This window comes from Mercenaria mercenaria, chromosome 4 (genome assembly GCF_021730395.1).
Source record: "Mercenaria mercenaria strain notata chromosome 4, MADL_Memer_1, whole genome shotgun sequence".
NCBI lineage: Eukaryota > Metazoa > Mollusca > Bivalvia > Venerida > Veneridae > Mercenaria > Mercenaria mercenaria.
This window is the reverse complement of record NC_069364.1, coordinates 74,273,608-74,289,454: the sequence shown is the minus strand read 5'-3', so window position 1 is coordinate 74,289,454 and position 15,847 is coordinate 74,273,608. Positions and strand designations below refer to the sequence as shown.

At 33.3% G+C, this 15,847-nt stretch overlaps 1 protein-coding gene across 1 annotated transcript; it reads left to right on the top strand.

Moving 5' to 3' along the window:
- Positions 1-719: 719 nt before the first annotated feature.
- Positions 720-14,739, top strand: LOC128556462 (perlucin-like protein). The gene is made up of 5 exons (XM_053541693.1): positions 720-1,274; positions 5,080-5,165; positions 5,655-5,748; positions 6,727-6,933; positions 10,251-14,739. The coding sequence occupies exons 1-5, from the start codon at positions 1,034-1,036 to the stop codon at positions 10,406-10,408; spliced, it is 786 nt and encodes a 261-aa protein (XP_053397668.1). The 5' UTR covers positions 720-1,033; the 3' UTR covers positions 10,409-14,739.
- Positions 14,740-15,847: the final 1,108 nt, after the last annotated feature.

Below are 15,847 nucleotides of genomic sequence, written 5' to 3'. Positions count from 1 at the left end.
AGAAGGCAAACTGCTGCGCTGAAATATTAACTTATATTTAACAAGTTTCGATCTAGTTACGTAGCATTTTTATGCCAGATAAGCGGTTTTCAAAATTGACCTAAATTACACAAATGTTTTGACAAAGTTTCTAGAAAGACGAGTAAAAGTATTGTTTTTAGAGTGCTTTAACGGTATGATTTTACTTGGTAGTGCTTTAATGGTATGATTTTACTTGGTAAACTAATTTTGGTCAAAGATGAAGTTTTCTAAGTTGACCAATGCATTTTAAAATAAACCAGTAATTTTGAGGATTGAAGGTATTAGCTTTCTTCGCTATTGAGATAACGTTTCCTCTTCAATTTATTAGGAAAACGATTTTGCAAAGAGATAATTATTTGTTTTGAAATGGTTTAGAAACGTTCGAGTAACAGTGTAAATAAGATCTTGCCTTGTTATATGGACGGTGAAAAGGGTACAAAATTGGTTTGTTCAACATTAGGTAAAAGTTATCATAAATATTTGAAAGAAGTCGCCAACTCAATTTTATCCAAATCCCTTTCCTTTAACCCAACCCCGAATTTTAATAAATGCTAACACTGGATCTTTTCGCTATAATAGTATATATTCATGAGTTGCCTGCTTTGTGGTCCTGGCTATGCTCATTGCTTTCAGGAAGTCTGCTCCTATTGTTTATTTTAATAGAGATGTTTCTATTTGTTTATAATCTAACTGTGAAATTAGAAATACATTCTTTAAATAATGGAAAGTGATGAAAAGTAAAGATTACTTTATAGAATATACAGGAATTATCAGTTTTATCAGTTTACGTCTATTACGGAACTACCTTTTATGTTTAAAATTAATCTTATTTTCAGAAACCTTTCTCCTAGGCCTACTGCAAATGTGAAAATACTATTTCTTCAGTACATTAGCACGACAAATAAAATATTTGTGCATTTGCGCGCTTATCTGTCGTAACGGTGCGCTAACTTGTCGTTTTGACGTGCCGTTATGTTGGCGCTATTTAAACACACAAACACGCCAGAACGAAATGGCAAAAATCAGCTACCATATTTTGGGGCTATTTTATATTCATTGTAGTAGTTCTTGTATTTCAATTGACGTATTACGTTACCAGGCACTATTTATACTGCAGTGTATCACATTTGGAAAAGCTATCATGCGTATCTGTAATGGACGACAGAAAACGCTCTGTTTAGAGAAAATGATGTTTAAAAGTGTTGATTTTGTTATATATTTGTCTTTCTATCTATTTGGAATAAAAGCAGCAGGTAATAAATATACATATATTGTAAATGTTAGCGATTTTATCTGTATTTTTTTCTGCACTAGGCCTTAGGAAAAGCAAATAATGAAATAAGAATTTAAAACATGTAGCAATAATTTTACTGTATAATACATAAAATGGTATTTCCAAGTACAAATGCGTCTTTACTGTTTCTCCTGCTAATCCCTTTCTCTTATATAAGGAATTCAGTTTTTTGTATTCATACTTAGTTTTATCAACTAATAGAAACATTAATTAAACGGTAAGAGTTGACTCCCTTGAAGCAATGATACAGCCAGAGCCATATATCGCAATGCAGGACAGCCATTTATAGAAATTGTAATGAAGATAAAGTATGAACATGTATTAAACTTCGGGAGTGGGTTAAAGGAATGTGGCTTAATTGTGTGTGGGCAGAGCCGGATGTAAGAAATTAACAAGTCCAACATAACAGAATAAAATAATATAGGAGATAAAAAGTCATGTACAGCATAACAGAAAAATATATAGGAGATAAAATGTCATTGTGTCTGGTCTATCTAGTATTACGGAATGCTTTCTGCGATGTAATCGTATTGTTCCGCGACACCTCACAATCAAGTCAACACGACAACATTTTAATTTATTCTGTCACCGTGACTTTACGCGATGGCCCGTGAGCAGGAGATAGAATTGTCAAGTCGGCACCCGACTTTGCCGTGCCCCTGTGTTACCATGAGGGAGACAGCTTGACATAGCAAAAACGAGAAACTGAAATCCACTAGATTTTTTAAGCAGACAGTTGCACGATTTCTTTTCGAGGTTCAATCAGTTTTACTACAACAAAAATTTAGGTGGCATCTTAATAATCTTAATTACAAATATATTTTTATAGTGTCAAAAACTTATTATGCATGAAAAATTTATGCTACATCGTGTATATAAAGAACATTTTCGGAATGTTGTAGAAAAAACTGTTTCTCACCCTTTCATATTAGGTAGATAACGTACGTGTGTCAATCACACCTCGCGCTAGGGTGATACCTGATACCTGTAAAATCCACAGCGTAGAATGAAATGTTTACAAGATGACTAAAAAGTCGCATATTTCTTTTCAATGCAGTACCGCTTAATAATTTCATTGCGTACAACATCTTAAAAGTGAAAAAGTTAAAGATAACTTTTATTTACCGTCGCTTTGTGAAACAATTAACGTAAGCTCTATAGAGCTTTTTGAGCGACCCTAGTTTAACAACAGTCAAAACTAATTATACCTTAACCCGAGTAATTTGCTTGTACCCATTCACAGCTGGGTCGACTGAGGCAATCGTGATAAAGTGTCTTGCCCAAGGACACACCGAAATTGAAGTAGCCACGATTCGAACAAGGGGCCTTCACCTCCGTATGAAAGCGTCTTGGACCCCTCGACCAATGCGTCCACTCAAAAAGCATACATAAGTATAATAAAGATACAATAAATATTTTAAACAGATTGTGCATATTATTATAAATAAGGTCTCATTTTCAGTGTGGCGTTTTGATAAAAAAATCAAACTACAATTTATCGAACAAATTATATTAATGGTAACATATACTATAAGATGATACTTGACACACAATATGTGACAAATATGACATTTTTTGGTTTTATTATAGAATGTTATTTGGACAAGTCATACGGTTTATCAGCCAATAACTTTAATCCTGATAATACGATTAGAAACTTCTTTATGTATATGTATAACTTTGAAGTATTTACCGACTACAGTTAAATACGTCCTTATATAACTATGTTTGCATGGATTTATTGATAGACCTTTTCACATTTGATGTGTAAATATCGTTTAGACGCTGAAATATAATAATAAAAAAGCAATAATATCTCATACACCTTGATCAGTCAAAGCAATTTCGAGAGAGACCGTAATCATTCAGTCTAATGGCACTCCTTGTTTTAACCGCAATATCCGAAAACTAAATGAAACTAATCCAAAAGACAAATGAATATTGTAGGCAGAAATGTAAGGTAAAAAAACTATTTTACAACAAAACAATTGAATAAGACCACCAAAATAGAGCTATATGACAACATCATACAATATCTGCTACAGTCATAATAATATATGGTCGCCTGCGTGGCCTAATGGTTAAGGCAGCGTAACTTGAATCGCTTGCCCCTCGGCGATGTTAGTTTGAATCTCGCTTGGGACATTGAACTTTTCATGTACATAAGCCTTTTAGCTGGCTAACAAAAGGTTGTTGGTTCTACCTATGTGCCTGCCTGTGATAAAATAATGCACGTAGAGGCATATGGGGTCTTCCTTCACAGACAAAATCTGGAAAGGCACCATATGACCTATAACTGTGTTTGTGTAGCGGTAATCTCAACGAAACATATGACATTAGTATTTCTTTAAATCTTGAAAACGCAACGTAATTCTGTAGCGAAGTTGACAACAATGATAAAACAAACTCTTACTTAATATTGAAAAAAAACCCAGTAATGTTCATTTTTCACCGTCCTTATATCAAGGCAAAATATTACTGATGCTATTATCCAGACCATTAAAATGCCTCCGGTTCGAATGACTTAAAAAAGCAACCGCACAAATTTCTGCACTTTTTCAAAACCGTTATCTAAAGAATTGAAAAGAGCAAATGTTACCCCTATAGCGAGGAAGATGACACTTCCATTCTTCAAAATTTCTGGTTTATTTTACAAAATACAAGTAAAGATCAAATCCGGATCCTCATTGGTCCAAAATTAGTTTGCCAAGTAAAATTATAGAAAAACCGTAATGAACACACCAGAGGCCATATTTCACTCGAAGTTCTAGACACCGTCAATATATCTGTGTAATCTAAGTCTTATAAGAGACTTGCTCATCTGACATTAAAAACTAAGTAACTAGGTCAAAGCTTACAAAAGATAAGTTGATACACCATTGGCGGATTTATAATATCTGGATCAAGTATGGCACTTTTGTATGGTTTCATAAATTAGATCACACGTGTAAATCTTTAGAAAAGTTACTTACACTAAAAGTTATATTTTCTACCTCCTTTAAATGTAATTTGACCTGAATATTAGTCTAGAGGACACTCTTGGCAGTTGTAAACTTGGTTACCTTAAATAAATGTAGGTGACAATGTCAAATGATAGAAACACATTAACATTCAGAAGTCATTTCAGTGAATCTTCACATTTCTAGACCAAACACTAAACACATCTGCTACCTTCTATGATACAAATTTTCATATTCAATGTCAAACTGTGAAGGTCAAGGAAGTCACTCAGTGTCATATTTTACAATTCGTCACATTATTATCACATTATTTCGTGCTTTCGTTTTGTGCTTTTACCATAAAGTCAAATATAAAGGCAAGTACTTTTGAGACAAAATGAAAAGGAATAAAACCAGTACGGTTTGCAGCGATTCTATCTGCTTCGAAAAACGTTTGTTTACATGATATCTTGAATGTATGATAAAATGACTGCAGTATCAAGAAGCATTCGTTTTGTATTAAGTTCAGTTTACTATAGACGTTATCAATATCATATCAACTAGTGTGAAATAAGACAAAAATAAATAAATAAATAAAAGTGTGAAATACATGATGGCTCCTTTCCATAAAAATTATCTTTATTGTTACTTTATTAGTATTTTCCAGATGTCACCATAAAATAAAATATGACAAAAACATTGGATTGAAAGTTATTATTTGATTTTTTTCCAAAAATGTGATGCTATTATAACATGTACATGTACCTATAAAATCCCATTGATATATGGTACAGAATTCACGTCTTAATTAATATTTGTTTTTAGTTCCTTTTTGCCCTGACGGATGGATAAGCAACCAAACCTCGTGTTATTTTTTCAGCACTGACACTCTTAACTGGGACGAGGCTTTCGTAAGCATGATTTACATCTTCACTTACAACTCAACGTTTTTTAATGTAGTCATTTCTAATTAAAAATAAATGCTTCCAATTTGCAAAAGAAACACTTATCTTCCGATGTTGTCATTTTTGCATAGGTAAATAGATCAGAAAGATTACCAAAAGACGACTAAATTCCTAAATAAAACCCTTGGTACTTTAATGTGCAGTTCTCCACCTATGACCTAAAGTGACATCCGAAAACCTATTAGTATAGGGGTTTGAACCTATGGCCTTTCTCTTGTTATCATATGGGTTACTTACGATGCTATAAATACATGATCAGAGCACTAAATTTGTGAATGAGTGTTTCATTATTTTGCACTGAGCAGCAACACGTTTGTAAAAATATGTGCATACATTTTGAAATACTAACAAATATATATGTTCATTGGTCAAGTGTGTTTAGTGCGTCTTCACATGTGATTCAATGTTTTTTTTTATTCTCTCTGTGTGTTTTAGGAACAATGCATAGCACTGCAAAGTTATTTGGTAGAAATAGACGACTCTGATGAAAACGATTTCCTTGTTTCAGTCATTTTAGGAACCTCTGACGGTAAGCGAAACGGTCTACAATTCTACGTCATAAATAAAATGTTGAAAAGGCCCGAAATGTTTCAAATTTGTGCAAGTTGTTTTGATAAACCATAGCATAGTCACAACAGTCACGTGGTATATAAAGACATTATTTAAACGTCATAGGTCCAGGTAACAATATATATTTTGGATGCCAACAATTGGTAAACGGTGAAGAATCCTTCTGATTAATCTTTTGAAAAACAGAAAAATAAACGACTACATTGAATATGTCAGTCAGTTTTCTATGACAGCCAAAGAATTACAAAAAGCTAAGACTCAGACTTGTCAGAAAGCATCATCCATCTCCATCACAAATCTTACCACGACTTCTCATATAAAATCATATTGTAAGATAATTAGAACTCTCTTATCAGCTTAAAAGCTTTCACACAAATTACGTCAACATCTTACAAGATTGCAGTTATTTTGTCAGGTAAAGTGTTTTACAGTGTCATACAGAGGAACTGGTCAACATTCCTGAAGAAATCATATCAAGTAAATTTCTCTTAGGCTACTGTCTACCGAAACATATTGAGATGTTTCTGATTAAGAACAAAACATGGTAGTTCCCAGTGTTAAAACTAGAAAATAACCTTCCAACCACCATCTTCTCATCAACCGTTGATCGGTATTTAAATAATTTCACACAAATATTCCATAGGAAATGTCTTCTAAATTTGTTAATCCATATTGAATTTTGATGAATATGGCTTGTTTGAAAACTTTGAAACATTTCTCCACTGAATGTGCAGGCTAGTTTTCAAAGTAATTTGTCAATGTTGTTTTGGTAGCTGTCTATCAAGTATATGTTATATCTTATGATGTATATGACTTTTTTATGCTTCCATTTTAAATTACATTTACTCTGAAAAATGTTTACAGAATACATTATAACTTATATTATTTATTTTAAATCCTATCTACACAGATAATTCATTCATGTCTTTATACACAGACAAATATTACATTGGTCTTTCGGACAGAGAGATTGAAGGCATCTGGAAATGGATGACCAGTGGGAACGTCCTTGGGTTTTCTTCTTGGATTTCAGGACAACCTGATAACTCGGGTGGTAATGAAAACTGCGCATTATTTTCTAACTCCCTTTGGAATGATGCATCCTGTACTTCATTATTACGTCGATATATATGTGAAAAGAGATGTGAGTATCAACTTCAAATTGTACTTTATTAGCATGTGAAATGATTTACTGCGTATAGTGTGAACCCGTTTAAAAACATGACAAGGAACGCAAATCATTATGTAGCTCCAGGAAAATGTAGCCATAAATACTACTTATTGATATTCATTGAATCTCTTCAACACTGATTATATAATTATATATTCAAAACAGTGACTTTTCACCGTTGTTTGGAGTTCGGAGTCGAATGTTTTATATTAAATGGTGTTATTCCATCAAACTCACTGTTAAGGTATATCATTAAACCCCATCAAAACATTTTCCGATTTGGATTATTTGCTGTGGACTGAGGGCTATCGTATACGAATCACTTTTTCCCGCCCATCCCTGTTATGTTCCTTCCTATTTTTTGAACCCACGCATGTTGAAACTTGATATGACTTGTATTATAATTATAAGACAAGTTTACACCCTTCCTATTGGTTACTTATAACCCTTTGGGTATAACAACAAAACCATTAAAGGAATGCTGTGAACACTTCACACAAAGACTGAAACTATTGAGTAAAGTTTAATGTACAAAAAATAAGTTTCTTGTATATTTTCTGAATTATCACCCTTTTTATAAGTTATAAAACCCTTTTGTCCAGAGCATAATCCCAAACCTATTAATGGGATATAGTCAAAACGTCTTGCAGTGACAGAGGTTATTTAGAGAAAATACGGCGTACATGAACAAAACCTTTTTCTCGCTTCTTTTTGATTTATCTTATCTACTTTTTATGATGTCTCTTTTTAAACAGTTTGTGTTCCGTGTTTACATATAGGCCGTTTCATATGTACATCGATCAGGAACTGTTTCTTTGCTGTTTCAAAATCTGATATGACTTTTACATATACTCCAACTATGAAAAGGTTGTGTAGAAGCATGCTATGATACATAGAGAAAAAATACGTAAAATGAAAATTTAATACACAATATTATGCGATAATATATCATTGTTTCTTTGACGTTTCGAAATTTACTATGACTTTTACATACACACGAATTATTGATCCGTGATAAATAGAAAAACATAAAGTTTGATAAAACGAATGATCTGATTACATGTTCGAGATAAAGTAAATTGTGTCTGGGTCTCCGGGTGAAAAAAAAACTTTTTTTTTGATAAAAAAGTAAACAAAATTGACGCATTACTGCGATGCAGGAAACATATAAAAGTTAACTGGTAAATAGAAATTTAGTTTGATCATAAGCTGTCCATTCAAGCATAGTATACATAACAAATCATCCTTGTGCAAGCCTATTGTCAGAAATGGCTATCAATTATATTTGTTGTATTTCTTTTGTTAAAGCAGATGTCGATTAGTTTCAGAAATATGTTTGCCCCATTTGACTTTTTTTGTCGAAGTCATGTAGCAGAAATTCTTGATATTTTCTCTTATGGATATATTCTGTTTTTATCATATTCTATTTGGCTGCTCTGCTGTCAGATGATACAGTTAATTTATGTTATAAATCATATTACTACGTTAAGCCCCGTCTACATACTACAAGAAAATATTGTGGGGCCCATAAATCAATAAATGATTTATCTCTTGTACAAGCAATTAGTGCTCTGCAATATTTCTGGAAGTTGGAAGACACATTAATTTTAAATGGAGGGAAATCATGATAGGTGAATAAAAATGATGGCCGAAATGATACAAAGTGTTTATAAAGATCAAATATTTGGACATTTAAAAACTGAATCATTAGTGAAAACATTGATTGAGAAAAACTCTAGTTGAAGTGATACATATCCAGTTTAAGAACAAAACTACCTTTAAAAGATATTATATCAGGAAATATGATAAAAAAATATTTTGTTAATATGTGACCTTGATAATGTGAAACTACTTTTTGAGAACACCGAACTTGCAGATGTTTCTCGTCCACTGGAGCACTAGATATAATTTTATAATTGAATTATATAACCTTGGCTTTTGAGTATGTCATTCAATTAAAACATCATTTTTTCTGTTTCTGCTGTCCGCACAGCCATGTTTATTTCTTAAATTATCAAAGCCCAGCATACAATAATGGTTTTATTAGATCTCAATACACATTTAATGGAAAAATGTAAACAAAATACTAAACCGGACAGGTGCTCCTCATCAAAAACCCTTAATCAGGGCATTTGACAGCACAATCATCCAAGAAATAAAAGATGAATTCTAAACGCTACAGGATCTTGTAGCCGAAAATTATCTGGAAGCCGCCACTCAAAAAAGACACTAATGGGGGACACAATGTACTGTCTGCACTATACAAGTTGCTGTATTTTATGTCTTGTACAAGTTTTATTGAATAATGTAGACGAGCCCTTAGAGGAATATAGTTACTTTTTTATAAGTCTCTTTGATGAAATGGGATGTAATTTGTAAATTATGTTTCATAGTTTATTGGAGAGAGGGAGATGTCATCAAATCAGTTGCCGCACAATTTGAGAGAATTTGTTAATAGACTGTTCTTTATTCCATATAGAACGAACTTACAAGTATCTGATATCATTCCCCATGTAGAACTATATCTCTACCACAGATTGTTAGCTTTTATATGAAAAAATACACTTCATTTACTACAACCTTCCGTCTTTTTTTCTGAGAGTTTCTTTTCGAGACTAACAATTTTTACGCCGCCAATTAAAAAAACAACAACATATTTCGACAGGGTACTGTCTATACTATAATAGAACGCAGAAGAGTAAAAGATGATGCCTTTGATAAGAGGCAGGAAGAAACGAAAAAGACAAAACCCTACTTATTATAGACCAGCGAGGTCCTAAATTGATATTTTGGTAGTAACCAGCCTTCTTATTTGTTTGCGCATCCATGATTTTGATCATCATATCATTATTTCTTTATTTTTTAAGACAGAGTGTCTTATACATTTAATGAATTACATTAATCTAGCTTTTATTCAATTATACGAATAAAAACTGTCAAAAGAAACTCATGTTAATTTTAAAGAAATTTTTTAATTTTTTAGATGGCACAAACATACTGGTTACTAAAAATCTGTTTAAAAACATCCTAAAGTGGAAATAAAATTCAACATTATCATATTGGAATTTGTACTTACTTATATCCATGATATTTAATTAAAAAGAAATTATGATTTATTTTTCTAACAATCTTTATTCTAGGACATTTATATTGACTGGATGTGTACGTCCTACTAAACTTAACTAAAACAACTACATGGTTTTATCGCGATTGTGTTTTCTGTAAACAATCAACGATGCATTTGCATTATGACATTTTAAATTTCAGAATATTTTATTCTTTTAATCTAGACTGCAATGCGTTGTCCGTCACAAATGCAAACTTGAATGATAGTACAACATCATACGGAACAGTGGTAGAAATTACTTGCTTAGAAGGTTATACAATCAACGGAAGTACGACAGTAGAGTGCCTAGCTGATGGTGTTTGGAGTGATTCTCCTACATGACCAAGGTGAGGTTTAAGACATGTAGCTTTTGTATGAAAAAGAGACGAAATCAAATCTAACATAATTAAGTTTCATAATTAAAGGCACTCAATGCAAACTGTATCGCTGTATCGAACATTTGTATGTTTCGATAGGCTAAAAATGTTGAGAAGAGAAAGTGTTAGTACTTTTTCAAAACCATTAAAGTTATATTCTTCATTTCGATATCAGAATTCATATGAAGAGAAAGCTAAACTATTATATACGCATGATATTGACGTACAACAAAACTAAGTCCAAGAATGATTCATTCAACATCGATACTATTTTGGTCTAATTCAAGGATAAAGTAAAGAAAACCATTCCAACCAAGTATCTAGAGAATCCCTTCTCATTGGCAGTCTCTCATTGCTCAATGGCAGAAAATAATCTGTATTGAATTTAAGTTAATTTAGCCTCAAAGGATAAGGTCATTACGCATGCCACAACTTACATCGTTTTCTAACGGCAACGTCCGAAATTTCACACATTTCATGGTTTATGAAGGAGTAAGGTATAAAAACAAAAGTCAAATTAGAGCTTTTATTTTATGGGAAAAGGAATGCAATTACTATACATTTTGCGTTTCAGAAAAAAAGAAATAAAAGTAAAAAAAAACTATCCAATTCCTTCAAAACTTATAACTTAACCTAATGTTTTTCGTAACCCGTCAGAAAGGAACCATTCTTATATCTTAAGAACGAGTATTGGTACCCCTATTGCCGTCTATGATCTAAATCTGTTATGTGAATAAAGAATTTTAAGCTTCATTATTGATATGGACTTTATAGTTCAGTTACACGCTACCATTTCCTACTAAGATACTTACATAAACAATGCATATGAAGAAAGGAGAGATACAAAATTATTTTCACAGAACACTTAAGACTAAATTTAGTGGTTTGAAGATGACGCATGACTTAATTAAAGGTTTGCTGTTACTCTTACCTTCGATGACCTTAAATCTGCTCTTCTATTTTTAGCGTTCAGCTCATAAAGTAAACAATAAAAGAACTAATTGATAATTTACTGTGTTTTTCCCTACCCAAGTTAAGTACGAATTCCTATTGTTTCAATCACCCGGCACTAATTACAGCAATAACAGCGTTTCAGTTAGATAAAACAGGTCCCTTAATTTCAATTTAATATTGAGAAATGTTCAAATGAACACGTGCCACACCTCAAACTATTACCAGTACAACAAATCGAGGGCTCAACGCGAAACTAGTCTATGTGTATATAGAAATAGAAGCAGATAGACTAGTTTCGCGTTGAGGCCTCGAAATACAATTTCTGCACGTGTCACACCTTAAATCACCAACGGCACAATGAATACAAGAATTACTCCACGTACCACGCCTCATATTATGACCGATACAACGAATATAATTTTTCCGTTTGCCACATCTCAGACTACCACCAGTACAGCGGATATTACTTCTCAATTTCTCACATCTCAGCTTACGACTAGAACAACATATACATCTTCTCTTCTTGCAACTTTACAACTCAATTATCCACAAGTACAACAAATACAAATTTCTCTTTATGCCACAGCTCAGATTACCACAAGTACAATGAACACAACTTCTCTACATACCACACCTCAGATAAGAACTACAATTACTCCATATACCACACCTCAGGTTACCTCAAGTACAACGAACACAATTTCTCTTTACTTTAAGCCACACCAATTTAACACACATACAGCGAATACAGCTTCTCCACATTCTACACCTCAGATTTCAGCGAATACAACCTTTCCAATGATCATGCCTAAGATTACCACCAGCACATCTAATATACTGTCTCCATATGCTACACGTCAAATTACAAAAAGCACAGCGAATAAACACCTTCTCCATATGTCATCCCCCGAAGAACTAACAGTACGACACACTAACTTCTCCGCATACCCTTAACAGATTACCACCAGCGTACAAGAGATAACCTTTTCACATACAACTTCCCAGATTACCACCAGAACAGCGAACTCAACCTCTATACATGGAATACCTCAGATTACAACAAGTATAACGAATACAACCACTCCATATAATACATCTCAGATTATCGCGTGTGCACCGAATACATCTTCTCACACCACACCTCAAATTACTACAAGTACAGCGAATACAACTTTTCCACATTCTACACATCAAATTACTACCAAAACAACGGATACAACTCCTCCACATGCCACACCTCAGATTACCACTGGTACAACAAATGCAACTGAATCGTTTAATACAACTGAGAATCCCGCAAAGCAAACACGTATATTTAAGTTGACTTTGATGGCTCAGAATTTCTCTGTCTGGCTAAACAACTGAACTCTCAGTTTCTACTGAGGGCTTAAGTAAAGAGCATTATTAACATTGAAACGCATATAGAAATTCTCAACAAAATTAACTACGACCTACGACTAAAAAACAACAAAACAAATGAGACAAGTGCTCGGTATTAATTAAATAATTATTTGCATCTACTTATATTATCATATGATTTTAATCGCATGTACATATAACAAATTATGTTGATTCAAGTAAACAATATTCTTTTCTTCTGAAAGAAACTTGGCTTTTCTTGGGAAGAATACTTTACTGTATAAGATCGCTATTGGTCGTGTCATTGTTTTGTTATTTTTTGATAAATCTCCATCTTTAGTTTCTATAAACAATTTTGAGAAAAAAAAATGGTATTACATGCACTATGACAAATACCCAACCATCTATACAAGTACCCGTGTATCCAGTTTACAGATAAAAAAATAAAGTAATTATCTGTTTAAATTCGGCACAGTATACAATTTCAAACTTTACACAAAACGATTTATAACTGAATGAAGTTTCACTGTAGATTTGTAAAAGGCACTGTAGTTTGATAGTACTGTTTTTGCGTATACAAAACAAATTATATTGTATTGTGAATACGGAGAGGATAATTATTATAAGACATAACTACTAACCCCTAAACGAAACCCTCAGCACGCAGATGTGCACACTTCTAACACACACACACTCACATACAAATCAAACACACGAGGACAAAACAAACTAATGAAGTAACTCAGTGGGTGCCGCCTTTGAACGGCCAGTGTCAAAAAAAAAATTTAGGGAAATGCATGTTTTGCTCAAACGTCTATTATTTCCTGTTTGAATGATTTCAGCGTAGTCACGCAACACTTGATAATTATTCGCATTTTCGCTCAGGAATAACTTCTCCTTTCATCAACTTTTGTACAGTTTCTAAGTGGTCTTTATTTCATAGGCATATTTGATAGTCTTCGTAAATCAATTTATTATATTACCTTCGGATACTTTTTAAAACAGGGCGTATTTTCATTCCTTACGGGAGGGCAGAGAACCACGGTTAGCCCCCACCGACGTGGGTTCATGTGAGGAAGCAATCCTGCTAACTTACGGAATTACGGTGTTTCTACCCAGATGCCCGCTCGTGATGAAATAAACCACGGAGGGGCACCTGGAGTATTTCTCAACCACCAAAAGCTGGAAAGTCGCCATATAACCAGTACTTGTTTCAATGTGACGTTAAAACTAACAAAAAACAAAACAAAGTTTCCATTCTATGTTTTTCAAGACATTTCCACTAGTTTCTACTGCGCATCTTCCTGCATGTACTTTATTTGCCTTAGTGTATATAATAATTTTATCTGATATGTAAACTGGTTATTCGCTGAAATTTATTTCGTCTGATGAGAAAAGATAAATATATCGTGATATAGTTTAACAAAATACTTATGAGGCATAAACTCTACTGTATGATCAACATTTTTTGTAATCAGGTTTCTCTTTGATTGTTCTGCATAAATACCATTGTGATTATAACTGATTCTAAAGAACTCCAAGGCTTACAGTAGGAGTTAAAACAAATATTACCACTTAACAATTCTGGTGTCTGAATTTTGTTTTATCTGTTGTTATAAAACTTTCAAGATATTTTAGTTAGCGTAAGAACAACATTTTCTTGCAAATATTCTGTACCATTTCTAAAAACAAATATCGAAATTGTGATTTCGCACGTTTTAACAGCTTTTGCTTTTATGTTTAAAACGGTTTAAATCGATGTAAACGTGATTGGTGCAGCAAGTGCGCTCGGTGTACGTACCTACCTTTGATTTTCTGCATTGGTTGGTAATTTTGTTATTGGTTATATTTCGCCATTAGCGGATTAAAGTATCGGGTTTAGTATCGTGTCGTCGCGTTGTCAGCCTATACATTTTATACTAAAATCACATTTTGTATGGAGCGCTTTACGTGGCATATCTACGGTGCCCCTAAAGTGACATGTTACACACATTTTTTCCAATTAGGTAATGTGAGACTTTTTTTTATTTCGTTTAAACGAAATCATTTCGTTTAAACGAAATCATTTCGTTTAAACGAAATAATCATTTCGTTTAAACGAAATAACTTATCATTTCGTTTAAACGAAATAACTTATTTCGTTTAAACGAAATCATTTCGTTTAAACGAAATAAAAAAAGTCTCACATTACCTAATTGGAAAAAAAGTGTGTAACATGTCACTTTAGGGGCACCGTACTTATCAGATACTTTTCTGTTACTTTTGTTTCAAGTGCCGCAATTTTATTTCAAAAAGTTCTACTACACATATCCATTTACCTTTGTGACAGTTTCCATAGTACTCCATGAGAGAACCTTCAATGCGAGACAATTAAATGGATATGTGTAATAGAACTCTTTGAAATAAGAGTTATTCTATCCTGATGAACTTCTTTCGCAATTTTATTTGCAGATAACAAAATTATTTTATTTCAATTCAGAAATATTTACTTGTTAAAACGAAACCTTAATTTGTCAAATACAAAAAAAAATATATGTTTTTGTATGTTTCCAATTGCATTACTAGATCCATCGTGTGATGTGGGAGAGTACTACAATTCCACGCAGCAAACATGCGTTTTGTGCCCAGCTGGATATTACTGTCCGTACAATACATCAGTGTACGAATATTATTCGTGCCCCGCAGGTCATTATTGTGAAGATGGCACAGAGATTCCAATGCCATGTCCATCAGGGACGTACAGAGCAGACCTGCGTGGAACTACAAATTTAGACTGCCTTCTATGCCCGTGTGGAATGTACTGCGAGAGTTCTCGACTCGCTTCTCCGACAGGCAACTGTAGTGCAGGTAATTATAACATGACAACATACTGCATGTTAGATCTTACACATACACTCAAGGATTTTTAAAACGCCTCATCTATAAATGACAATTGAGCCGTGCCATGGGAAAACCAACATAGTGGCTTTGCGACCAGCATGGATCCAGACCAGCCTGCGCATCCGCGCAGTCTGGTCAGGCTCCATGCTGTTCGCTTTTAAAGCCTATTGGAATTGGAGAAACTGTTAGCGAACAGCATGGATCCTGACCA

What these genes read in the sequence shown, in the direction of transcription:
- LOC128556462 (XM_053541693.1), top strand. Translation starts at nt 1,034, where the DNA reads ATGGCAAAAATCAGCTACCATATTTTGGGGCTATTTTATATTCATTGT. An exon ending in ATTTGGAATAAAAGCAGCAG is followed by an intron (nt 1,275 to 5,079) that starts GTAATAAATATA and finishes ATTTGTTTTTAG; the next exon opens with TTCCTTTTTGCCCTGACGGA. An exon ending in ATATATATGTGAAAAGAGAT is followed by an intron (nt 6,934 to 10,250) that starts GTGAGTATCAAC and finishes CTTTTAATCTAG; the next exon opens with ACTGCAATGCGTTGTCCGTC.